Consider the following 27471-nt stretch of genomic DNA (forward strand, 5'->3'; position numbering starts at 1 on the left):
TTCTCATCCTTACTGATGCTGCTTAGTACTGGTCCTTCTCTATAAGGCAGCTACAAACCCCAATGTAATCATCTACGCAAGGATTCCCTCTGTGAGAAAATTCCCAGATGGCATAGGGCTAGCGTAACATCTCCTATTGCTTTAAGGCAGGGGATATGGTCAGGAAAAAGGAAGTTTGGCTGAAGACCCATTATATCCGTCAATCCCTAGCTATCAGCTATGCAACATATAGCAGCCCTTAGGTTGCTCTAAGTTGTATTCTGGAACTGCTCTGGTAACTGTAGATTTGGGGGCACCTCTATACCAATATAGCTGAGGTGCACTGGGCAAATAAAATGAAGTTCTTTTTATTTAAAAGGTAATATAATGTGAAGAACGGCAGATGGCTACTCTCACAGGACAGTAGGCCCAGATCTTCAGAAGGTGCCTAACTTCCAGTGAAATCAATACCTTTGAGGATCTGGGCTTACATGCCCAATTCTACAAGTGCTGAAAGTCAATGAGAGTTGAGGGTGCTCAACACCTCCCAGGATCAGGTCTGCTGATCTGCCCAGCTGTACAACTGAAATTACTGAAGATCCAATTCCCCTGGGGATAGACTTCAACACTGTTGCTCACAGAGTAAGATATAACTCAGCTGAGTAGCATGGCAGGCCAGGACACAGACCACTGTATTTATGAAGATCCATTTTCTTAAAAGCCCCACATCAAGGGAGGAGAAAGCACTAAAGCGCTTAACATAAATAAATAAATAATAAAAATCCTTCTCACATACAAAATCAAGCTCCTCTGCCCTTCAGGAAGGGAAGGAGGAAAACATCTTTTGCTCCAGTCTTTTGTTCTCTTTAATATTTTTCAGCTCTACATAACCATGGTGATTGGAACTGTCTGGAAGCCAAAGACAGATAGACCATGGAGGAATACAAATCAGTCCAAACGTTAATTATTAGCAAGACTTTCTGTCCTTGCTGCTACCAGTATAATGGTCTATAAATTGTGCAAATATGACCTGATCTTGGATGAAACGTTTTAGCCCTTCTACAGAATAGCCACATCATATTTGTTCCCTTGCTTGTTCAGGTATTCACCAGAAATACTCTCTGCATTTAATGGCATCAGAAGTTTTAGATTTAAAGAACAAATAGAAAGAAATAACATGTTTTATACTATGGCATATTTGAAACATAACTCAAATGTGTATCATTACTGTATTCGCCTGTGAATCTGTTCTGAAAAACAGTATGGCCTTAAATATTAAAACCAATATATAAACTAAAAAAAGAAAAGGAGTACTTGTGGCACCTTAGAGACTAACAAATTTATTTGAGCATAAGCTTTTGTGAGCTACAGCTCACTTCATCGGATGCATTCGGTGGAAAACATTCTGTGTTGTTTTCCACCGAATGCATCTGATGAAGTGAGCTGTAGCTCACGAAAGCTTATGCTCAAATAAATTTGTTAGTCTCTAAGGTGCCACAAGTACTCCTTTTCTTTTTTGCGAATACAGACTAACACGGCTGCTAATCTGAAACAAATATATACACTAAATAAATTATGAATACACAGATTTCTCAAGCCAGAGAAAAGAATGAAAAAGCAAGTGTGCTTTTTCTAAAAGGCTTACTGACAGAGCGTGCATGATACTGTGAACTATCTAGCAATTTCCTTTTATCTCCACATTCATACTGTATTTAGCTGTAAACATAATGCAGTGGACAAAGAGACAAGTGTGGTGATTTAAGTTAACTTCACAGTTGCCTCTTGATATATCACAACAACATGTCACTCAGTAATCCTGCTGAGTAAAGTGTAATTACCATGGAACATCTTGTGCTGTCTTGGGATTTCTCACTCGGTAAGTCAGAAATGAATTCCTGTCAGTGCTGTAGGAATACTGTGGTACAGCTGTAGGAACAGACTGGCTGGGTCACAGGTCAGGGTGTTCTGCTACGAGTACAGGCCATTCGGGACATGCTTTCTTCGAGTGCAGGCAGACAACTACCCTACAACCCAATGCAGGCAAACATGCATCCACTGTATATTTAGGAATTTATGTGGCCCCATCACTGTAACAGCTGAGTGTATAAAAATGATAATGAATTTATCCCCTGGTTATCCCTATGAGGTAGGGAAATAATAATATTCACTTTTAATAAATGAAGAATTGAGGCACCGAGAAAAACTGTAGAAGTATTGGAAATTGAGCCCAGGTCTCCAAACAATGCCTCAACCCTGAGCACATCCTTTATCCCTCCCCAATCTGCCCTCCTTTCAAAATACCATCATATACAATCACCTTGATTGGTGGCTTGAGTTCTGATGGGCGGTGCTTCCCACTGAATGCAAAGTCAAATCTCAAGTCTCTGTGTTGCTTTTCAAGCCCTTCATGGGACTGGCCCAAGCTGTCTGAAACACTGCCTCTCCCTTTGTGACCATGACCTCCCATGTAAGTTTTATTCCACTGTGACAATGAAAGCGCTGACCACTGAGGGTGACGTGATCATAGGAGACTAAAAAACCAACTCACCTGAGAGAGAAGAGTTACCACCCACAGATCTCACCATGTTCAGAACTACATGAAAAACTCATATTGTGAGCTTATCCTTATTTTTTATTTAAAAATGGAAATACTAATATAATGAACTCCAGCCAATGACTCATACCTTTGGAGCAAGGATCACTTGACAATTACCTCTTCTGTTCATTCCCTCTGAAGCACCTGGCACTGTCAGAAGACACGATACTAGGCTAGATGGATCTTTGGTCTGACCCAGTATGGCCGTTCTTATGTTTTTAAGCAATAGGGAGAGAGATTGTTACCTTGTCTTTCAAAGCTTGTAGGGCACTCTGATACCACAGTGGTGGACATGATATAAAAATGATGGATAAATAGCTGGTCTGATTATCTGGGCTTCAGTGGGAGTTGCTTATATCGAGAGCAGAGAGAATGAGGTGTCAGATTACTGTCAGGAGCATGATAGCCGCTTAAATCAACATTTAAATGGTATCTTAGGATGGATGGATGGATAGATGTAGTAGTAGGGAAATTGTAAAATAGCTGTAAGAAAAACCAAACTATCTGCAACCCATATGGGTGTAATGGAGGAGAGTGTATGTTTGAGAGAACAAGGAAGGAGTTCTTTGTTTTTCCTACAAACCAATGTTTCTTTATCTGCATTTGAATTCTCATTGAACTATTCACAGAAGATATGGCTTTGAAATCAACCATTAAAGATTCTCCTTAATATCCACATACCATTCAGAGGAGGTCAGCTTGTTTTGAGTTTCTACATGTTGAAAATCATCAATATTGCAATAAAATATTATCAGTTTAAATACAATTGGCCATATTCATCCCTGGTATAACTCCATTGATTTCATCCCAGCATTTCTAGTTTCAAGTAATCAAGAAGAGCATCTGGGGACTGATATTTTTAGTGAAAGAATAGTGAGAACTGAAAATGACATTTTCCCATCTAGACATCAAGTATAACTCTTTTTCTTGAGATGGGGTTTACAGAAATAAATCACTCAAGTGCACATGGATAAATCTAAATAGTAATATATTCAAAAATATTTCAATACCTTGATTCTAAATGTGCACCACTCTGCAGTTGTCTAATATTTCTGTGGCCTGATGTTACTAAATTCTTGGATGTTACAATGTTTTGTTATGCTAATTTATATACCTGGAAAGCATTTGAAACTCTGACTCACAATTTGTCTGAGTATAAGTAGGACAAAATTAAGCATCCCACTGAGCGTGATTGATTCACTGTGTTTTCAGTTCAATTTTTTCATCCCTTCCAATAAAATCATGCTGAACTATCCATTATTTTAAACATTTGAATGGAAAAAAGAAAGTAAATAATAGGTCTGCAGATCCCCCTGCCCTGCTTTAGCACAAACATCCATTTACACCCCTAAGCCTCCCCCTCCACCCCAGGAAAAAACCCATAAGCCTGATCAGAAAGATTGCATGTCCTGTCTGTATTTGCAGGTAAATGGCTCTATGTGGACCCACTTACACTAATGTATATCTAGAGATGCCATACTGAGTCAAAACTGAGAGAAGAATTTGGCCCCTTATGTTCTTTTGTTTTAAATACGGTGAGAAGAGGTAGGTCCTGATCCTTCCAACTTCTCTGCATGGGCTGTCTGTGCAGAACCCCACTGATGTCGATGGAGTTCCACGTGGGCACAAGGTTCCACCCGCACACAGCAGTTTGTAGGACTGGGGCTTCAGATTGTTTCCTGTGTGACTGGGGCATCATTTCAGAAAAATTCTGGTTGGGGAGGAGGCAAAAATGGTGTCAGTATATAGAACATTATATATATGATATTATATCCTGCAAAGCCGGGTGGATGGGGGGCGAAGCAAAAAAGAGACTGACCCTTGGGGCCCATAGAAAATGATGTTCCTGCTTATCATGTACTTGGTTGTTGGTCCCTCCAGCTTCCATCATCTCTAGCTACCCTCCTGGTAAGATTTTAGAATACAAATTGTGGGAATCACTGGACCCACCAAATCTGGTAAAGGAAATGAAGGCATTGCCTATGGAATAAACTTGTCTAAATATTCATGTCTGTATCATCTATATATTTTATAATTTTTAAAAAATAAATACTTGTTTTGAATAAATTAGTGGCTTAATAGATGGCATTTTGTGGAAAGGGACTGGTGTCATAAATATAAAGGGATCGGTAAACATCTTTAAATCCCTCCTGGCCAGAGGAAAAACCCTTTCATCTGTAAAGGGTTAAGAAGCTAAGATAACCTTGCTGGCACCTGACCAAAATGATCAATGAGGAGACAAGATACTTTCAAAGCTGGGGTGGGAGGAAGGGGACAAAGGGTCCTCTCTGTCTGTGTGATGCTTTTGCTGGGACTGGAGGAAGAGGAGGAATGCAGGTCAGAACTCCTGTAAAGAGATAGTAAACAATCTAGTTAGATATGCGTTAGATTCTGTTTTGTTTAAATGGCTGATAAAATAAGTTGTGCTGAATGGGATGTATATTCCTGTTTTTGTGTCTTTTTGTAACTTAAGGTTTTGCTTAGAGGGATTCTCTATGTTTTAAATCTGACTACTCTGTGAGGTATTTCCCTTCCTGCTTTTACAGAGGTTTTTCTTTTACTTTTTCTTTAATTAAATTCCCTTTAAGAACCTGATTGCTTTTTCATTGTTCTTAAGATCCCAGGGTTTCAGTCTGTGTTCACCTATGCAAATTGGTGGGGATTTTTATCAAGCCTTCCCCAGGAAAGGTGGTGTAGTGCTTGGGGGGATATTTTGGGGGGGAGACGTTTCCAAGTGGGCACTTCCCCTGTTATTTTTGTTAGACACTTTGGTGGTGGCAGCATAAGGTCCAGGGACAAAAGGTAAAAGTTTGTACCTTGGGGAAGTTTTAACCTAAGCTGATAAGAATAAGCTTAGGGGGTCTTTCATGCAGGTCCCCACATCTGTACCCTAGAGTTCAGAGTGGGGAAGGAACCTTCACAACTGGTTATAGACAGGAAAGTGGCTGTAGGAAGGAAAATGTTTACTGAGGAAATTAAATATATTTATTCATTTTTTTGTTTGCACTTTCTGATTTTGAGCCTCCGTGCTTTACACAGTGCTTGGTGAACCTGGATTTGGGTTTGATGTGAAAATGAAACTTTCCTAAGCCTAACAACTTCATAGCAGAGATAGTATCAGGATCCCCATCTTACTTGGTGTTATCTTCTGGGGAGAGGCTGCTGTCCATGTTTTGATATGACATTTTGAAGACTGATTGCAAGTTAACACCTGGTACTGGAAACACAGCTGGCTGTGCAGCTGCTCTTTACCAGCGCTGTGCATGCTGTTTTCACCATCTGGGGCACTGCGGACTGATGCTGATGTCCTTCACATTGGGAACCATCTTTAACAGGAGGCCAGGAGTTTTCCTTATCTTGTGAAAATTCCCCACAAAAGTGCTGGCTTGTAAAAGAATTAATATTAATATTTTGTAAAAACCTTTTCCCTTTCTGATGTCTATTGAAGGCCTGCATCTCTCCTCAAGTACAATATCTGGGGAAAGAATGGGTACCAGGGGAATTGTTGAGATACATTGCTCTGTAGTGTCTTGCATTGGCAGTAGCAAGCCCTGCAGTATGAAGCAGAAGTTTTAGCTTCATATTTGAATTGACCCGTGTAGGGGCAAGGTTGAGGAAGATTGGCTAGGAGCTAAGTGGTGGACTGAGTACGTGACTGGAGGTAAGCGGAGGATGCAGGCAGTTTAAATGAACTTTGTCCAACAGACCCTGCCAAAAGATATTGTAGCCTAGCTCAGCATATTTTTGCTTGTAAACAAGTTAGTTTATGTAATAAGCATAAATCATACATATAAGAATGTAACCAGCTGTTGACCCCATGTAACCCCAAGATAAGTGCAGAGAATATAGCACCGCAGTGGACTCCCCCCCCCGGTGGAGTCCTGCCTGGTCAGCTGTCCCGAACGGCCAGAATCCCCTGCAGCCCCTCCGTGCATCCTTGGGGCTCCCCGCGCAGATTGGAGGGTTAGTCCTTCCTTCCTTCCTTCCTTCCATAAAGCATAGTTTACTATTCTTAGGCCTGAGTGTCCTCCTTTTGCTGGTATCTCTTCCCCCCCCCCCCCCCGGCCCTTGCAGGCACAACCGATATTAAAATTGGCCCCATGTGTTAAAGTTTCCTCACAGTGCAAATCTCAGGTGGTGAAATGATAGGCTGACTCTCTGGGCCATAAGAACTAGGCCAAATGTGTTACAAATATCATATATAAGGGTGGTATTTTAGCTAGAGTTGTCTTTGCATTATATTTCCTAACTTACTATGCTACAATCATTTTAATCATCTACTTTGAATTTCTAATGATAATCATTAAAAGAACAAATGTGTATCTAGAAACAAGCATGGCTCTTAACACATACTGGGGAGCTTGTTGAAAACAGAATCATTTATCTGGAAACTGGAAAGTTCCTATATTTTTTAGCCTTTGTGTGCAACTCAGGCAAAAGTAAAGAGACTCTCAATTTGGACCCCATATTTCAAACTTTGTTTAAGAAAAGTATTTAATAAAGTACAAAGAAAGTAGACGATATATTCAGAAGACCCACTTACGATATGGAAATTTGGGTAAGGCATTTGAAGCAGGAATTTCTTCCTTTGTATTATACCAGATCCATACTCCTGCTAAAATAATTAACCAGGAGTGCATGTATAATGATCAACAATGTAAGGTATCTCTATTTCATTGTACTCAGATACAGTGGCAATGAGTGTGATATAAGATATGAGTGTGAACTGTGAGACCAGAATTTGACCCTATGCTCATGGAAAGGAGCCAAGGAGTTTCCTGTTTAAAAGAACTCAGCAGCATTCTGATATTTAAAAGAAAGCAACTAATGACAAGCAAACAAACAGGAGAATATAATAATTAAAAGTGTTGAGACAACAAAAATCTACTTAAAGCACTTTGAGATCCTGAAACTGGTGGTGCCTTAGAAGTGCAAAGGGTTATTACTATTAAAAGAAAACAAACTAACTAATGTGGATCATGTACAAATTATACTGGAGAAATATTTGCTTAGGGTTACAGATAGAATATGAGCAATGATTTGATATTGCAAGTGGGTCAATTGAATAAAACTCTTCTCAAGGTCAGGTGATGACCGAATCTGGGCAAGTGGTAAAACCAGTGACTTTTCTTGATCTAGAATTTGTTCAGTATTATTTTTTGTTTAATATTTGTGCATAATGGTTTGAAGAAGCAGGGCCAGTGTGAGGAGAAGCTGTGAGGATATGGGTACTGTGTCTTTAAATCTCTGGCTGGATTTCAGGCAGGCTCTAGGTGAAAGCTGTATGGTGAAGTAGAAAGAGACAGTGTAGCTTTAGGGACTACATGATTTTGCTTATTCTAATAAAATTCCTTGTTCAGCATTTGAAGAAAGTGACTCTTTCAGTGAGTCTTTACCATTGTGATACGGCACAGTTCAATGTCAGTTTGGGATCTGCCGGTACATGAAGTCATTTGATTGCTCATCCATGCTGTATGTCTCTGCCATAACTTAGTCACTGCTGGTAGCGACAGTTTGTCCTGAAGTCAGCCTTTATAGATTGCTGCAGAAAAGGATAAATTGTTAACCTCTCACTATAAGGCTCACTGTGTATAAGGCTGTGTCTGATAGAAGACCACTGCACTGTGAGTGTCTGGTTCCCCACTTCTCTAAGAGCCTGTTGACCATTTAACAAGCCAAGCAGTGACAAGCTGAAACCTTCTACTTCAGATGCAAACCCCAGCACGTTACTGATCAATTGCAGCTTCCTCTTTGTTTTTTCCCTGCTCAATCCTGACACAGTGGATAAAATAACCAGAGAATTTACAGATTTCTGCTAAAAGTTTTCAGTGTTAAAGTTCCCTCAGAGGAAGCTAGCGATGTTGCTATACTGCTTGTGAAGCGTGGTGTATGTGTGAAGTAGAGCAGGTTGGAAATTTTTTGTCAAAACAGTTCTCCACTGCAAAATGCTGCTTGGACAAAATTGAATTTTTTTCACGAAATCCTGTAGATTTTGATGCAATTTCCCATAAAAATATTGAAATAGAAAATGATTCTGGGCTAACACAAAGAAATTGAAAACAGCTGCTCATCTAATTAGTACACTGAGTACTTTATCTTGTTTTCTAGATCAAAGGGTCAAACTGTTTAATAACAACACAAACAGGAGACATTTTGATCTAGACATTAAAATAAGGCATTTCAATGAGTACTATGCACAGCTGCCCTTAATGATTTTAAAAACAGAATAACCTAGAATAATAGAATATTTATCTTGACATCATATTATGCACTACTGGTGACATGCCATAACAATGTAAAAGTCATATAAAATTGAAATAAAATGAAATTTCAATTTAAAGAAAAATTCAATATAGAATTTTTTTAGACTTCCCATTTCATGGAAAGTTTCAAAAATATTTGTTTTGTTTCATACTGGAATGAAAATGTCTACATTCCCCAGCTGTCTACTATGAAGCCACCCGCACTGAAATGCATGTTTGCACCACTGCCTGGCATGTGAACATTAGTGCTAAAGATATGCAGAGTAAATTGTTTGCAAAAGCGTGGGCCAAAGAAACTCCTCTGCTTTTAGGGTGTAAAAAGTGGATATGTTTTAGCTGGTGATCCCATGGATGAGCAGGGGGAGGGACGGTGGATAGGGTCCCATACTCTCCTCTCACACTGATGTAAATCAGGAGTAACTCCACTGATGTCAGTTGTGTTACAGAATTGTAAAACTGAGCACTCTGGCCCTGATCCAGCCAAACAACAGAGCCTGAGAGGTCCAGGTGAAATTCACACGCTTAGTGTTAAGCACATATTTAAGTGCTTTCCTGGATTTAGGCCAGAGAGTTCAGCATCTTGCAGGAGCAGCCTATAGTTAATAAGACCCCAATTTAGTTCCATTTATACATCTGTGATCATATGTCTGCAGGTGACTAGCATTCACTTTTCTACTGATGCTGTTAAGTCTCATCAAGTTGAAATCCAGGAAAAACAAATCACTCTATTACTTTAATATGATTAAGATGCTAAACAATATTTAGACACAGTGTGTATCTATTTCAATGATCTCAATTTTGTTACCACTTGAGTGCTTTCCATTCTAACAGAGACAATTAAAAAAGACACAACTGAGAGCCTTCAATCTTAGTCCAATGGATTGCTGCATTTTAATGAAGAACATTTATTCCAATCTGTAATTACATTTGGCAGTCTGAAATCATTCAGTCTTTGCTTTGAAGCCAGGCTCTCTCTCTCTTGAACATTTTATTTTAAAAAATCTTTCAGTCATCACCCTGCCTTGTTACAAGGTGAATGTACATATGCTATTGGATGTTTATGTAGAATCACAATACTGTATTTCTAGAAGCTGCATTTCTGTCATCACCTTTCCTTTGTTCATGATACAACACAAGCCGTCAAAGTTTTGCTAAAACAGAGATAGAGAAAACTGACATGACTTAAGCCAAGCAATCTTTTAAACTTAAAAGGGCCCTTTCAAGGTTGAGGGGATAAAATTTGACCTACCTTTCTACCCTAGTCCATGTAATTCTTCACACAGGGCTCCTGCTTGAAAAATTGTGGAACAAACTGCATTAGTTAGCCATATGCACCAGAATATACAGTAGGTGACATTATGGAATTCCTTGTGGCTATATTTTAAGCTTTAAAACCTTTGGGGTGAAGGGGGTTTTGTTTAAAACGCCTTTTTGAGCACAGGCCACAGAAGAGGAAGAATTTAAAATGACAGAAATTTTGCAAGCTTGAAAGTGCCTGTGTGACCTCCAGAAGTCTTTTTCTATAAAAAGAAAAATGATCCTTATTGAGCTTTAAAAGCATCTGTGAGGTGTCTCTCTTTTGGTTGCCATCTTGGACTCTTTCATCCAGTAAGAGCTACATTTCATACTTTGCTGTCACTTTAAAAGTTCAGCATACTGAGGGGTCCCAAAAGATTTAACATCCTGGGAACCAAGAAATCTTAGAAAACAGCTCTCAGCAGCAATTGTCTCTAGCTCCCCCATTAGCAGCATACCTCAGTGGGAGCTACTTGAAAATCTTTCAGAGTAGCAGCCGTGTTAGTCTGTATTCGCAAAAAGAAAAGGAGTACTTGTGGCACCTTAGAGACTAACAAATTTATTAGAGTATAAGCTTTCGTGAGCTACAGCTCACTTCATCATGCATCCGATGAAGTGAGCTGTAGCTCACGAAAGCTTATGCTCTAATAAATTTGTTAGTCTCTAAGGTGCCACAAGTACTCCTTTTCTTTTTTTGAAAATCTTTGGTTTTGATTTAACAAAGCAGTTTCAGCTGTTGCCACAGTGTGCTCAGTGCACTGAGGAGAGTGCATCTGAGGTGTGTGTGTTGGGGGAACTTCTTAGGTTCTATAGTGTTCAGCAGAGCTGGTCAAAACATGGTCAGTTTGTTTCACAAAAAAATGAAATTTTAAAGTCTTCTGATATTATTGATATTAGAGTTTTAGTTTTAATTTTCCTCCTTTTTCTTGCTTTTTAAGTGACAAAATGAAAAGAGATTGGGGAGGTGTGAGGAAAAGGGCAGAGAAAGTGGGAAAAAAATTTGTGCTTGACAACTGAGAACATTGAAAAAAACTGAAAATTATTTTAGAAAAAGGACAATTTTTGTTGAAAAAGTGTTTGAATGACAAATGTTGACAAGTTCTAATATTAAGGAATTGGGAAGTGTCTTGATATTAAGGGTCCTGGATAGTTTCAAAAGGATACTGCACACATAACTGATTGAGTTAGTGACACTAACAGAGGGCAAATACTGTTTCAACCAGCTGACATTTTTCAGAGGGGATGCCCATGGATACAAATGCTGGAGGAGGTGGGCAGGATGGGGAATGCCAGGAACAAGTTGTTACTGCTCTGCAGATGATCCTCTAACTGTAATTGCAAGTCAAACATATTCTCACTGCTCTTCCACCCTCCTGTTGCCATCAAAGTAAATGGCAAAACTCCTGTTAACATTAAGAGGGCCAGGATTTCACGCAACATTTTATATGCACTTGCATCGCTGGTCACATCTGTGGTGGAAGTAGCTGTAGCCACCAAGAATTACACCTAGATGAAGAAGTGTGCTAGAAGCATGACCCAGAAATTGTGCCTGAATTGGCACATTTTTTAGAGTTGCCAGACACAGGCAGATGGTCCCCTGGCATCAGATTTTTGTCTGTGTGGGACAGCAATAGCAACAAGATTCCCATTCCATTTGTCCAACTTCAGGCTCAGAAAAATAAGTGTGTGTGTTTGTGTGTGAACAATGAGGAGGTGGCCCACAGGAAAAAATGTCATTTTCCAGTCATTTTCTTTTCTATTCTCATTATCACAGGGATTTGTGTATCTTATGCTATTTAGCAGCATTCTCAGCACATTTTTTATACAAAAGGGAGGCTTTATCATTTTATATACTTCCTTCAGCAATGTACTCTGGAATGGGTTATAATATTTGGCTGAAGCCCAAGAGTGTCAGGAAGCTCTGGGACTTCACAGCTAAGACCCCATGCTGGAAGACAAGGAGTTAATGTACAGGGACTAGAAGCAACTGGAAGCCAAAAGCCTCCAATGAAACCAAACCAGAAATCAAGGGTAGATTGGTGGGTGTGGCTGGAGAGCCAGACAGTTACTCTGAGCCCTGAGGTAACTGAAAGTTTTATTTTCTTCACACCTTATTGAAAGGGTGTTTGTGACTTTTATTTGCTTTGAACTCTGAAGTCAGGGAATTTGCACCTCTTTGTGTGGCTCAGAATTTGGAATGCTGTTTGCTTTAACTCAGAAGTCAGAGAGCTTTGGGGCAAAGTGTTCATTTACATGGGGAAACTTAATGACCTAGCCATTCTAGTGTAACTATATCAGCATAGCTATATCGGTAAATTTCCCTGTGTAGACAAGCCTTCTGTTTACTCAAGTTCTGAAAAAAAATGGATTAAATCCCCTTTCAGAGGCATACAGAAGGACCTTTGCTTGAGTATTGCTTTATTCATTTTGCCTGGGTCCTGTTTCACTGAAGGACCATTTGCTCATTTAGACAAATGAAAAATAAGCTGAAAAGCTTTCCAGTAACAGTGACTCAGTGGTTTAACCTCAAGCTGCCTACTTACGAATGCATTCTGTGTCTCATTCTTAATAAAATTCTCCATTTGTGAATGGACAGTGATAAAAGGATTTGACCTTTATGTATTAGTGCTTGATTTCTTTTTCTGTATTTGCTGGAAAAATTAAAATCAGGTGCTGAACATTCTCATTAGTATTCATTTCAAATATTCTTGCATGTCATTATCCCTTTCAACACAGAGTTGCTATATAATATAAATGTGCTTCTGTCTACATCTTCTGCACTAGAGCTTGGGGAGCTTTTCATTGTGAATGGTTTATTTGATGAATTTTGCCTCCTTTTCAGTTCCAAACAATTTTTGATCTTTATGAATTTGTTCATGCAAGCACATCTCAACCTGTGACGTGCTCATAAGCAGTTTGCACCCTGCGATTACTATTATTACCATTCTGTGACTGCTCACAGTATTGTTTCTGTTCCTTTTTTGGATGAGTAATAGATTAGGGAATTTTTAGATGACATTAAACCTTTCTCTTTCTGGAAACTTTGCATTATGCAGAGGCAGCACTTCTATAAAAATTAGGCTATTGTAGTATTATAGGCCAAGTTAGTGCTGAGAACCAACTTTCTTTGGTTGCATTCACCCATAGATTTTGTGTGTTTATTCTGAGCACAAAAGGCATGGTCAGATTGTTCATGTTATTTCCTTGTAGGGCAGAGTCCTGGTTAAGGTTTTTGCATGACCCTTGTTGAGTAAGTTTCAGTCATTTAGATTATGTTTACACAGCAATTTATCAGCCTTGGCGGGCCTGGGTCAGCTGATTCAGGCTTGTGGAACTTGGGCTGCGGGGCTGTAAAATTGCTGTGTAGACGTTTGAGCTCAGGCTGCAGCCTGAGCTCTGGGACCCTGTGAGGGAGGAGGGTCCCAGAGCCTAGACTCCAGCCCACACTGAATGTCTACACAGCAATTTTTAGCCCCGCAGCCTGAGCCCCGCAAGCCCAAGTCAGCTGACCTGGGCCAGCCACCATGCCACGGGTCTCTTATTCCAGTGTAGTTGTACCCACAGGGTATTTCTTCACTGCAGCATTTGCAACCTCACTGCTAGAGAAACATGGGCCAAGCACAAAGTCTGATCAGCCGCTCTGAGACCTGGCAAACTTACTTATACTAGCATCAGGCTGTTTAGGATATTTATTTTAGCCTCTCTGGGTCTTGGGCTCACAACAGTGTTGCAAAAGATGCAATCTAGGACAGCTAAGTCACATTCTTATTAGACAGAAGCAAAAAGAAAGAAATAGAAAAGAGAATAAATAAAATGGGGAAGGAAAATGATAGTAGAAACCAAAGTCTCTCATCCCAGAGGTGGTCATGATTTAGCTGGTGCCAGTGGAGGTGCCAATACCATCTGGGTCCCTCTCTCTGGACTGATCTGGTCTGGACATCTCTCAGGATCAGGGTGATGGAGGCCCAATGATATCAATATGGAACCTGGGGTTGCTAGAGATGGTTGAGGTGGCAGCCATGGTGGTAAAGCTTGCTCTTTTCAGTCCACCTCGTTCCCAATGAGCAGCTAATTTGAGCCTCCTACTGAAGTATTTTTTTAAGGACTCCAGAAGGGAATGATAGGTGAAATAGCCCATTCTCCCATTATTCTGCTCACCAATTAGCCCTCATTTATGACATACCAAGTCTGGTCTATTGATTTTCAGTCTCACACTTCTCTAATTTACTAAACATGATCTCAAAATTGTCCTTGGGTTGTATCAGTAGGCCTTTTTGTTTGAATTAACCCAGTCTTTTGTCTCCTATTTTACCTCTCCCATATGTATTTATTATTATAGGTGATTGGATCATTTAATTAACTTTTATCAGTTTTCCTTCAGTTGGGGTAGGCCTTCTAGACCCCAATTATTACAACAGGCTCCATGTAATCCTGTAGCAGCTATAACCAGGGAGCGAGAATAGAGCCGTATCCTTTCCCATCCCAGGAACCCTGGACTCAGTACATGGCACCAACAGCCCATTCCCTTCCCATCCAGGGATAACACATAGGCCAGCCCATCTCTTCTTCCCCCTTCCCTCACCCACAGACAGCCTTCTTTTGCTGCCTCTAATGTATTGGTCTTAATGTATCGAGTGGTCCTAATGTATCTGTGTTACAGTGTTGAAGATTTGATGTTCAAAACAGGATTTGTGAGGAGAGAGGGTCTGTTACAGTCGCACTGCGTAGAATTTTATTTTTAACTTTTTCTTTAAAAAACAATCCACAGGAAATTACTCCCCCAAACCCCTACATTAAAAGAGTGTTATTTAAGTTGCCAAGCTAAGCATTTGAAAGTTAAGAAAAATCAGATATATAGTTCTCCATGCAACCTTAATTCAGTCCCCTACTACAATGTGATGCACTCTTTAATTACATGATCACATACTATTTGTTTTTCCACAGAACTCCTGCCCTCATTCAGTATGCAAGTTGGATACATAGACTGGAGGCAGAGTTAAGTTGCATGGGCAGTCATAAATCTGGCATGTCCTAACTTTCTAGTGCTTGACTTTGCTTCTTACTTACATATTTAATATGTGTTTTGTGTATAATATTATATAAGTACAAAGGACTTCCATTTAAAAAATTTTAATACAATTCTCCCAGCTGTTCTGCAGAAGATCATTATTATTTCACACATTAGTCCAGCGATTCTCAAACTGTGGGTTGGGACCCCAAAGTGGCTCATGACTCCATTTTAATGGGGTCACCAGGGCTGGTGTTAGACTTGCTGAGGCCCAGGGCTGAAGTCAAAGCCCAAGCCCCACCACCCTTGGGATTTGGCTTTAGCCCCCCAGCCCGGGACAACGAGGCTCGAGCTTCAGTTTTGGACCTCCACCTAGGGAAGTGAGTCTTGGGCTGGCTCAGGCTTCACTCCCACATCCTGGGGTGGTGTAATAATTTTTGTTCTCAGAAGGGGGTCACGATGCAATGAAGTTTGAGAACCCCTGCATTAGGCTATCTCTCACAGTTTTTCAGACTGCTCCTGGACCACTTCCTCAGTTTTGATGCATTTGGTCTCATATTCCTCTCCTGATGGAGATTCCCTCTAATTACTCAATTTTCTATTCCCTCTTTCCACCCTTTGCCTAATATGAAAGTCAATTTCAAATCTGAATTTTCTTAATTTTATAGGTCTGTATCAGAATTTCTCCATTCACTGAGGGCTTTGTGACCCAACCCTATGTGGCTGCATAGCTGATTAGTAGAGACTAAGACCCAAACACAGCTATTTTGCCATTTGAGCGGGGCAAATATTTTTAGGCAAATACTTAAATGGCAAAAAAAAAAAGTTTTTTAAATTCATTTTTCAGGGCATCAGAACTATTTGTGGATTTAGGTCAAATTTGGTTGACAACCCCCCTGGATTTTTTTTAATTGCAAAGTGTTTTGATGTTTTGATTTGAAATGATGTTTGATTTAGAAATATAGGATTGTTTTTTAGAAAATGGTGAAAAACACCCCAAACCAAAACACACATAAAATAATAAAATTGAAAAGGGTTCAATTAAGTGTTTCATTCGACTCCAAACCAAAATTTTGTGTCTTGGCTTTGGTTTCAATGAGCAAAAACTTAAACAAATCAGTTTTGGTTTGAACTGAACTGACTCTTTTTCTTAAGGACTTTTTGGCTCTTCCCTGAACTAAAAAATCTATTATTTGCTCAGCTCTAGTTGCCACTTACCGTATTATGGCTGCAAGGGTCTGTGTGCCTCTTCTTCCCCTCACATGTTCCTTGAGCAGGTAGGCACAAAGGTGTGGGAGTAGGCTGAGCCTAGGCTACACTCTCCATAACATGTCAACCAGCAGGGCTGAGCTGACACAAGGTGGAGAATAATCTACATCCAGCAAAGGGCTGCAGTAAATGATTCTCCTTTGGGAACAAGGGAAATCAGGGGGTCTCTGAGTCACTCTTTCTGTGCTACTCAGCATAATGGCTCAGTTTAGGTCTAAATTCCTCCTGTCTCCATCTATCTATACACCCCCTTTTGCATACACTCCCTTGTTCTAAAGAAATGTATATCATGATATTCTACCTCACAGAGCCTTCATCTCTTCCTTCCCCTACCAATATTCATGAAACAGGATGCCTTTTAGGTGACCTGCTTCTTTTGTAGGCCCTGTAAGCAAAATAATCAGGTTAGTTTGGTGATTACACCTTTCCTGGCTGTAATAAATCATCATTTGAATGAGACTCCCCAACTATAAAAGATAGACACAACCTCATGATACTTATACTGCATGTTCATGCTTGTGCACATTCAATGAAATAAGAGAGAAATGTGCATGAGGGTCATCTCTCTTTATTTTTTAAACACTTGACTATAGGATAAAACAACTGAGATATTTGGTGAGGTAATTAATGAGAATTTTCATATTAGCACTTCTTTCAAGCTTCTTTCTTACTACCAGTTAATCAATATTGTTGTTTATGATTTGTTAAGCATGCTAAGTGTGCTTGGTGCTATATGTGATAGATGTAGTAGTCTGTCCCAAGCAGCTTACAGTTAGAGCTGGTTGAAATGGTTTATTTGGGGGGGGGGGGGGAAGCAGGGTTTATGGAGGAGAAGAGAATTAAATTTTGAAAAGCCAATAAAAATAATATGAAGAGTTTTTGCAAAATTTTTACTTTTTTTAACAAGATGTACTTACAATCTAACTAATGATCATAGTGTAGTAGTTACTTATTTGATAGTATTAGAGGTACTGGACTGGTAATATTATAAAAAATATCCAAAATAGCAAATCAAACCTAGTCTCTGTTATTTCAACTGTATTTCCACCCCAAATAGTTTACAGAATAATTGAACAGGTTTTTTTTAACTTGCTGAGACTTGGCTTCAAGTTCGTAGGGACAAAGGTGCTAGCCTGGAACTCAGGAGACTCAGATTTGGCTCCTTGCTCTGTCATAGACTTCCTGTGTGACCTTGGGCAACCCCCTAGTCTCCCTGTGTTCCAGAAGCTGTACTGGATGCTAGTTCTTGACTAGCCCACTGAGGTGTTGTGAAGCTAAAATACATAAAAGATTGTGCAGTGCTCAGATTACAGTAATGGGTTGGAGGTTGGGGGGGGGGAATAAGTATCACAGATAAAAAGTTCTGTGAATCTCCTGCAAAATCACAGACACTGAAAGTCTCTATTTTGTGACCTTATGGGGAGAGTAGAGCCCTGAACATCTCATAAGCCAGTTGCACACAAGGGCCACCAATTCTACAGACCGGTCAGCCTGGTGCACCAGAGTAAATACCCACGCCACAGGTGAAAGTTTGAGTTATACAAGGTCACAAGACATGTAAAGAGTAATACCACAGGGTCCTGGGACTCTTCTCCTCTGTTAGGATCACAATATATATAGTAGTTACCACAGCCATAGTGCTGTACTAATGACTACTGTGCTGTTCCAGACCTTCTTGTTGTTTTTTTAAATAAGTAACAGTGTAATTGTTGAGAGAAGTATCTTTGTCATCCCAAATTCTGCCAGGAGAGACTAGAAGTTGGCTCAAGTTCCTAGTCTCTGGATAAGACAGTATCTCCTTTGCTGGAAATGAGAATCCCAACTCCTTAATCAGTGATATCGTTGAAAGGGGAGTGATGTGGTGGAATCTTCCACCCAATGGGCTTCATCTCTGTGCTAAAAGCATCAGCTCCATACTGAAACTTTCATCTGGGACACTTCCGTTTCAGATGTTCAACTTTAGAGTGCTATGATCAGCAATAAAAGGCCTGAAAGAAATGGCCCCTTCACAGATTTTAAGGTCGGAAGAGACCATTATGATCATCTAGCCTGATTTCCTGTATAACATAGGCCCAAAAAATTTCACAATTCTAATCCTGTACTGAGAATTCCTTCTTCTTCAACAGATGGGCTCCTTGACCAGATTTAGTCATATCTGCTTAATTTTCTGACAAAGATTTTTATTCCACTTCTCTCTGCTGAGCCAGAAAGAACTCTGTTGTAAGTTTGGAATGCAGGCTGAGTTTGCATGACGGGCAGTTATGAAAAGCAAACCTTTATTTGTGTAAACTGAGCACATTTGCTATGGAATCACTGAAAGATAAAAATCATGGGACCCCATGATGCCATCTTTACAGCCACTTTTCAGGACAGAGCCAAACTTTAAAAATCACTCCTGTCACTCAACCCTAGAGGGACTCATCTCCTGATAAGGTATCAGGGAATGTAATGTGTGTGCTCACTACATCCATGAAGTGATTCTCTATGACTTACTAACAATATACAGCAATGAGGCAGGACGGAGTCAATAACTCTACCTCTGGGCAGGGGCACCTGGCATTGGTCACTGTTGGAAGACAGGATACTGGGCTAGATGGACCTTTGGTCTGACCCAGTATGGCTGTTTTTATGTTCTTATGAACAGTTCCAGTCTTTTTAATTTCTCCTCACATGGAAGCTGTTCCATACCCCTAGTCATTTTTGTTGCCCTTCTCTGTACTTTTTTCAATTCTAATATATCTTTTTTGAGATGGGGCAACCAAATTTGCACATAGTATTCAAGGTGTGGGCATACCATTGATTTATTTAATAGCATTATGATAGTTTCCATCTTATTATCTGTCCCTTTCCTAATGGTTCCTAGCATTCTGTAATGTATATTCCAGTATTCCAGTGAGGAGTATCTCTCCCCAACTGAAAAGGCCAGTCCAGTCTTAAGCCCTAGGAATCCACTTATTAGATAAGGTTAGCCACAATGGCTTGAGTTTAGTCATTCCAACCTTGACACAGCAAGGTCCCTTAAGTATATACTTAACATAAGAACCCTGAAAGCATCCTCATTCATTCTGATGGCACAGTTTCCTTCCTGGGTGCTGCCAGACTTAAACAGTGATACTCATGTGCTTAGGTGCTTTGCTAGATCAGGGCCATGTACCAGTATAGAAGCTCTAGCATGAGAGTATTTTCAGTGTTGTAGATCAGGAACTGAACCCTACAAGCTATGGAAACATGGTTTATATTTCGTTGCTCTATAAACAAGTCTGTGTTTGTTTTTATATCATACATGAGTTTTCAGATCTACAAGCACATATAACTAAGATTTTTGCTACTCTTGTAATGCTTTGACCTCTGTGCCATTGAATGGAGACTATTGGAGAAAGCTTTTGGAGGTAACATTTTAACTCATTTATTGCATGTGAATGATTCTTTTCTGAGGCCCACTTCTTAGTGACCATTTTCTGGTAGATATAGATATACACTCTTCATTTGTTTGCCCTGAAGTTTGAACACAGCTACCATGCATCATACTACCCAGACGTATTCTTTGTTATCTTCTATTAGGAGCCTGTTTTGTTAACTTGGGTCAAGGTATTGCAGTAAACCAGACAAATCATGTCACAGAAACTTAATAGATTTTGTCATAGCACAGTTCCTAATGAACTCATTTCATATTCATGTAAAGGTCTAATATACTTTCATAAGAATTCTGTCATGGCGGAAAATTAGTCAAACATCATTAACTGAGACAAAGCAAAAGGGTCACCTTGCGGTTTTGAAAGGAAACACTTTGTAAATTTCAATTACTATAACAAAGATGCAAAAACAAACCCATTAAACTGTGTCTCATGGTACATTAGGGAAGGAGGAAGTGTGTACAGTGATTAGAACAAGGGAATGGGGGCCAGTACTACTGGTCCCACTTCATCCTCTGCCATTGATTTGCTGATTAATGTAAGACAAGTCATATATTCTCCCGGTGCTGGAGTCTACTCACCTGTAAAATGAGTATAACACAACATACCTACATCCCAAACAGGGAGGGCATGAGAATGAATGCTTGGATTAATCCTTTATATGAAAGTCACTGTAGAAGCTAAGTATAGCAGTAGTATTATTAAACTACTAAAGACAATAACTATAAAACAATGCAGTCCAAAGAAGCTGAGTAGACATAAAATAAGTAATTTTGGGAAAATACCAGCAGGGTTGATTCCAAGGTCGGGTAAGTTTCAATACCCAAATGTGTGAGATGTTTCACAATAGAAGGGTAATTTTCAAAAGTCTCCATCATTGGGCAAGCTGCACAAACAGTCTATTATCCCTGATGGTATGCACAGAGTTCACAGTAGTCCTTTTTCTAGAATCTAAGCTAAAGTTGCAGCAAGTCTGGGGACAGGATTCACGCAGATACAGTAACCAAGCTGTTAGCCCCATAGTGATGGTAAGTCCATCAAAGGCAAATTCAGAGCAGTGCCAGCTGCCCAAACACTGCTCCACTAAGGATCAGATTGTCAAAGGAAGTCCATTCCTATTTAAGTGCCAAAAGAACCATCTAGGTTGAAAATCTGACCTCATTGGTGGGTGCTGAGTGCTTCAAAACCTGGGCCTCTGGTTTTGAAAATATGGCTCTATGTGGAGAAGGTCAGCCAGATGACATGCTGCTTCAGTGCATTTCCTAGGGAGACTCTTCAATGGGGAACATGTAGGGTCCAGCCAAATAAAAAGCTGCTTGCACCTGGCAGAGTGCTCTCACCTGGGTGAGGGGAGCTGGCAGTGCTGCCACCTGTCCTTCTAGGCGAATGACCAGCAGCACAGGTGCCCAGTAGGCAGCAGAAGGTGTAACTTGCATCCTCTTATGCCTTTTGTGATTCTGGCACAGAAACTCTAAGAGAACAATGGCAGCTCCTTTTAAATAAAGCTAAACTAAAACACACACACACCACTAATGTGTTTAATAGAAAATGAATGGTGCTTAGTAAAACAAAAGGAGAGGCTCAGTTCAAGAGCCAGGGTGATGTAATAGCCAACCTATCATGAATGTGATTCACAGAGCCAGGATCACATTCTTCCACTGGGCAGGCCACATTTCACTTAAGTAGAGCTATACACTCCTTAATTACTGTAATAGCAATGGTGGACCAAATTCATTCCTTTTGTCCCAGTAGGAGCTCTGTAGCTGATTGTGTAGTCAGTGCTGGTACGTATTAAGGACCCAATCCAGCAATCCTTGCACATGCAAACTAGTCCCATTGAAGTCAATCAGTGAGGACTACTCACATGAGCAAAGGTTGCAGGCCTTACTTTCATATTCCTCATAAGATACTGTCTGAGCCACCTTACCCTAAATGAGGGAGAGTTAATGTGCCTTGAGGGATGTGCTGGTTGTATTATGATAAGCCGTTAATGGCATCATTAACAAAACACAGTTGTCCTGTACATCTTACTTCACACTTTATAGTCCCATCTCAGGGTCCTGTGTTCAAAATGTTTGTAGTCTTTCAGCAATGGAACAATTTCCCCAGCATAAATATCTCTTGGACTATAATAGAGACCAAAGTTTGCAAATAAGTTTTCATTGTTTTCATAGCCCAGTGATTGCAAGCATGTTTAAGCAAATGGCAAGAAAATTAACAGACAGCAACATTTTTCATTGTGAACAAATAAAGGAGCTGAATTTCACAGATACTGAATATTTGCAGCTCCCACTGAAACCACTGGAAGTGGTGGGTGCTCGGGACCAGATCCTTAAAGGTATTTAGGCACTTAACTTCCATTGAGATTGATGGGAGTTAAGTGCCTAAATACTTTTAAAGATCTGGATCTCACTGCCTTTAAAAACCATGGTGAAACTATTTACATTTTACTCTCAATATTTAAAGCCATTTTCAAAATGTTTGTGATTGTTCTGTTTGTGGTCCAGATTGTGACAGGCCTGTACTGGGGCACACAGAGGGGGAGGAGGCGGCTGTGATTTTAATTGATTTGGCAACACTTGCATAACCTGTCATGCCAATAACATCTCATGGAGCTTGAAAAAAATATATACAGGGCCAGAAACAGTTGCAGACTTGCACTGGAAAGAGCACAGGGACTGCTCTCTCAGTGCACCCCCAAGGTGTCCAGTGCTAGAAAGGAAGTGAGGCAGGAAGGAGGTGGGTCCAGGGCCTTGCAGTAGAAGCAGGGGAGACTGCACCAATCTAAAGCACAGTGTAGTCTCCACAGTGACACCAGAGGCATAACCCCTCCCTGAACACCTCCTGGGGCAGTGTGGCTACAAACAGTCTGTTCCTGAGGGTGGTGGCTAAATAGCATCATTTGGCACAGGTTAGATTGGAAATGTGTATTACAAAGTCATAGTGATATATATTACATGGGCTTTCCTCCACTTCAGTGGCCTTTGGATCAGGGCTGTAGCATAGGTTTGGATTCAAGCAGTAATACTACTCTTAGGCCATAATTAAATTCCCCAGTGAAAAAGCTACCTGAGGCTTCATAATTCCTAAGAGGGAAACTTCATTGCTGCCGCTTTGAGAATAGATAAACCAACAACAAAAAAACCCTGCTGGTTCTTATTATGCTAGAAAGGTTTTTAAATAGCTTTTAAAGTAGGTATTTATAAATAAGTAATGTAGCAAGGGGAAGCAGCAGCAGAGGGAATGGAAAGAGGGCATGGGGTCAGAAGTTAGCTAATGAGGCTCAAGCATTTTGAAAATGTGAAGAGGGCCACCTTGTTGGCCTTGGAAATATAATGAAAACAAAAGGGTAGCTATCTGATTTGCAGCATTTGTCAGAATCTCAGTTAATATTTCCTAAGCATAAATAGAAAGAGGACGTGAAGGTTTGCATCAGGTTGTAAAAACTTGGTATCTAAAGCAAGGCACCTAAGTGACTGATTTGCAGAAGTGCTGAGTCCCAGGTTAGGGCTGTAACCATTGGACCAACCACAAGTTAATTTAAGTTTATTTCACTATAGTAAGTCAGATTGCAAAGTACAGTAAAGCAAGATGGAGATAGAAAAGTAGGATAGCCAAAATTTGAGTGAAGGGTCTCTAGTCTTGTCAGTTTTTTCATAGATTATGAATCTATGATCCAGAGATTCCAAGGCCGGAAGGGACCATTGTGATCATCTAGTCTGATCTCCTGTATAACACAGGCCATAGAACTCCCCCATCTCTTTTAGAAAAACATCCAGTCTTTATTTAAAAATTGTCAGCGATGGAGAATCTACCAGGATCCTTGGTAAATTGTTTCAGTGGTTAATTACCCTCACTGTTAAGAAATTACACCTTATTTCCAGTCTGAATTTGTCTACCTTCAACTTTCAGTCATTGGATCATATTATACCTTTCTCTGCTAGATTAAAGAGCCCATTATCAGAATGGTTGTGTCAGTGCAACTCCCCCAATCTTTGTTTTTATCTGCAAACTCTGTTTTGCTGGTGTGGGAAGGGAGAGGAGCTGGCAGAGGGCAGACACATTATGGATCATGCTCTATGCAGCCCCAAGTGGAAATACTGCTGGAAAATACAACATAATTAACCCCGCACAACACAGAGTGCCTCCTGTGGCCTGGCCCCCTAAACTCCCATTTGAGGATTCAGCATGCTCTGCACCTCTCAGGATAAGGACTTTAGTACCACTAGTGTTGGCATTAATTTCACTTTGCTCCTGCACCTCTGAAAAGGAAGTCAACATAAAGTCATGGCCCAGGTAGACACATCATCTAAGGCAGCCATTATGTTAGAAGGGATGATTTGCTCAGTGACTAGTGTGGGGAGTCTGACCTTGCTCCCAGGTAACGGTTTGGGGGTGAGGATAGGGTTTGTACTTCTTGCTTATCCTTGACATATGCTAGGTTTATGTGCTCTTTCCTCCACCCCATCTGCACAGTCACTAACATGTTCTCTTTGAAAGGAAAGTTCAGCAGGAACTCTGCAAGTTAGAATTTGCAAAGTCTGTCCATTGTGTTTTCCCTTCTCTGACCTACTGTTTATTATTACTTAACATCTGAATTAAGATATGACTTTTATGTCCCATTCGTGGCTCCATTGTGCTGCGCACAACACATATGGTGAAAACAGTCCCTGCCCCAAAGAACTTACAACGTAACTGTGACACTAAAATAAATATAACAACTATATTTATTCAACAACAGAAAATTAAGATATACAGTTAAGAGTAGTAAAAATAAATCTATAGAGAAATAAATACTATCTTTTTAAGCATTCCAGTGATAAATATTAGACTGTAGGAATATTAGGAAAAGGGAAATTAATTTGAGACTGATAAATGTCTTAGTGCTTTGTGAAATTTCAATAAACTGACAGCTGGTATCAAAACAAAGCACAGCTATCCAGTTCCTCTTAGTTGCATAGATGTTCCTCTTCAGAGGGGACAAAAGTACCTTAGATTTTCATTTGAGACTATCCCCCCCCCACCAAAATGCTCATGAAGCATATTAATCAGAAATGATTTTGATGGGATTAAAAGTTCTGATTTTCATTTTCTGTAGTATCGGAAGATAATGTGAAACCAGCCCAGCACTAGATATTCTGTGCTTTACTTTTGCATTCATTACTATTATAATTCAGTCATCTCAGCAACGAAATTAACACAATCAAGTACAATGTAGCACACATCTTTGTCTGAAGTTGCATTTTATTTGACCCTCAACCAGTTTTCATTTTTCTAATTTTGCTAATTAGCTGTGAAGCTTCCTTCATGTATACACTTTTTTCTTTTTCCCAATGAAAAAAGCACTTTCCAGCATTAGTTTTCTTTTTCTTTGCTTTTATGTTGAGAAGTTTTTAGTTTGTGAAGGTGATGTTCTTTCTTTATAACAGCCTTTATCTCTACCATCTAAATCAATTGACAGAGAAATTCAGTCTGTCCATCTGTCAAAAATATGTATCAGGAATCTTTAATATTTCTGAATATTTCTAGTTTTTCAAATAAATATAGTTGACTTGGGGTTAAAACAAAGAGTAAAACAAAAACCTTATATATTACATATATTTAAATGCAGTGAGCAATTTTAAAATTCTGATTTAAGTATATTCAAATTATAGGAATATTCTAAATGACTTTTCTTTTTAGTAGCCCTGAATTGCTTTACACAGACATTTGCTCTTAATCCTGCTACTCCAAAGTATGTGATTCAATCTGCAATATCAAACTGTTTGCTTTTAGCAGGCACTTTATGAGAGATTGGACACCGAGCTAAAACGTGATGGAAGCCTTTCAACCCCCCTTCGACCCCTCCTTGCTGTTAAAATACTCACGGACATATTTGCGTGTGGGTGATCACATTACAGCTAAGATTTGTCAGCCATTCAGCAATTACAATTCACCCGTCCCAGGCAAGAGATCTCTGATATACTAGAGGAAAATCAACAGGCTTCTGCTCTGTCTCTAGTAGTACCAATTCTGCCAGCCCTGAGTTTCAGCAGCATTGCTACTTACGCAGAACGTGGTGCTTAGCAGACAGCCTAGCAGCAGCTACTGTTGCTTTGACTATTTCCTCCATACCAAATCACAAGAGGAGATTAAAATATAAACAGACTATACTTTGCCCTCTAACTTCCTAGTCCAACTATCTCGCCCCTCCCCACAGGTGCCTCTGGGTTCCAGCAGCAAATGGGAGGTTCAACCAGAGCAGCTTTCTGCTCCTGCAGTCTGAATATGTAGCTCTATAAGTTGCAGACAGAGACACACGCAAAATCCACCATCCGCCCGCCCCTTTTCTTTTCTTGAAGGCTGCTAGCAACCTTTGCCAAGGCAAAGGATCTCTGTCTCCTGACCAGCCAACAGTCAGTTTGCTTTAGCTGTAGCTATTTGAAGAAGAATCATAGAATCTCAGGGTTGGAAAGGACCTCAGGAGGTCATCTAGTCCAACCCCCTGCTCAAGGCAGGACCAATCCCCAATTTTTGCCCCGGATACCTAAATGGCCCCCTCAAGGATTGAACTCACAACCCTGAGTTTGGCAGGCCAATGCTCAAACCACTGAGCTATCCCTTCCCCGAGGGAAGCATGGTTGTTCCTGTATCCCGCCCCCTAGACTCCACAAATGCAGCATTCTCATGGTGTCAAATATGCTTTTTATTATTATTATTATTACTATTATTACTATTATCCAGGACTCTGGGGGCGGAGAGAGCAAGGAAGCGTGGAGCTGTCCTCGGTGCTGAAAGGCAGTAAGGCGCAATGATCGGCAGATGGCGCCGTGCCGTATTTTAAAAGGACGTGAAAGGAGGAGAAGGTACTGTGTAAACTGGTTCCAAACATGTTTCCCCGGGGCAGCTATCAACAGCTCGTCTCCAAAGAGCACTCAACGTATTTAACTCTCCGCTCCCTGTCCCTTGCTCTGGCATGAAAGCTGCACAGATACGAGTCTGAGACACCCTCTCCCCCGCAACTAAACTCTAAGGGGCAGGCACAAAATGTGCCTAGTTCAGAGCTCTGGTTTAATTCAGAGCGTGTACTCACCATGTTGACCTCTGAGACCATGTCTATATTGGCAATGTCTATCCTCATCCCGACGTCAACAGGAGCACCTTCAATGAGAAACAGGGGGTTTTGTCATGCACATCACAGGCATTTAAAAACATCATCTCTGTGCCTAGCTGTGTAGTGGCATATATAAATGGGTGTGTGTTTGCATGTGTAAATTGGGTACATCGGAGGGGTGTGTGTGCACGCACGTGAGTATGTGTGTTTGTGTGTGTACTTGATCATAAATTGGCCCACAACCATTTGCAAGGACTAATTTGCCTTTGAACTGACGTTTCCCTCTGATACAGGAAATGCAACACGGTTGTGCTACATGTTGAAAAAGACTGACAAATTACCTCCAAAGTCTGGCCTCAAGCGAATGTCGTATCCATGGAGCAATCTGTCCACTGTCTCTTTCACATATGACATGTTGCTAGGCTCATTAACGCTGAAGGGAAGAAGGACGGATTGGATTGAGAATCTACGCTAGAAACTGCAGGCAGACAGAGAAACAAATGCACGTACACCTCCCAAAATAATGAGATCAACAATCCGCACACGCACCAACA

At 40.3% G+C, this 27471-nt stretch overlaps 1 protein-coding gene across 1 annotated transcript in view; it reads right to left on the reverse strand.

The window, feature by feature from the left end:
* GABRB1 (gamma-aminobutyric acid type A receptor subunit beta1) overlaps positions 1-27471 on the reverse strand; it is a 251244-nt gene that overhangs the window by 223531 nt on the left and 242 nt on the right. Inside the window, exons 2-3 of the mRNA XM_038399630.2 lie at positions 27259-27350; positions 26897-26964 (exon numbers count right to left, since the gene is read on the reverse strand). Coding sequence (XP_038255558.1) covers positions 26897-26964; positions 27259-27350 — 160 coding nt within the window. The remainder of the gene's footprint in view (positions 1-26896; positions 26965-27258; positions 27351-27471) is intronic.

The sequence above is a fragment of the Dermochelys coriacea genome, chromosome 4 (assembly GCF_009764565.3).
Source record: "Dermochelys coriacea isolate rDerCor1 chromosome 4, rDerCor1.pri.v4, whole genome shotgun sequence".
In the NCBI taxonomy this organism is placed as follows: domain Eukaryota; kingdom Metazoa; phylum Chordata; order Testudines; family Dermochelyidae; genus Dermochelys; species Dermochelys coriacea.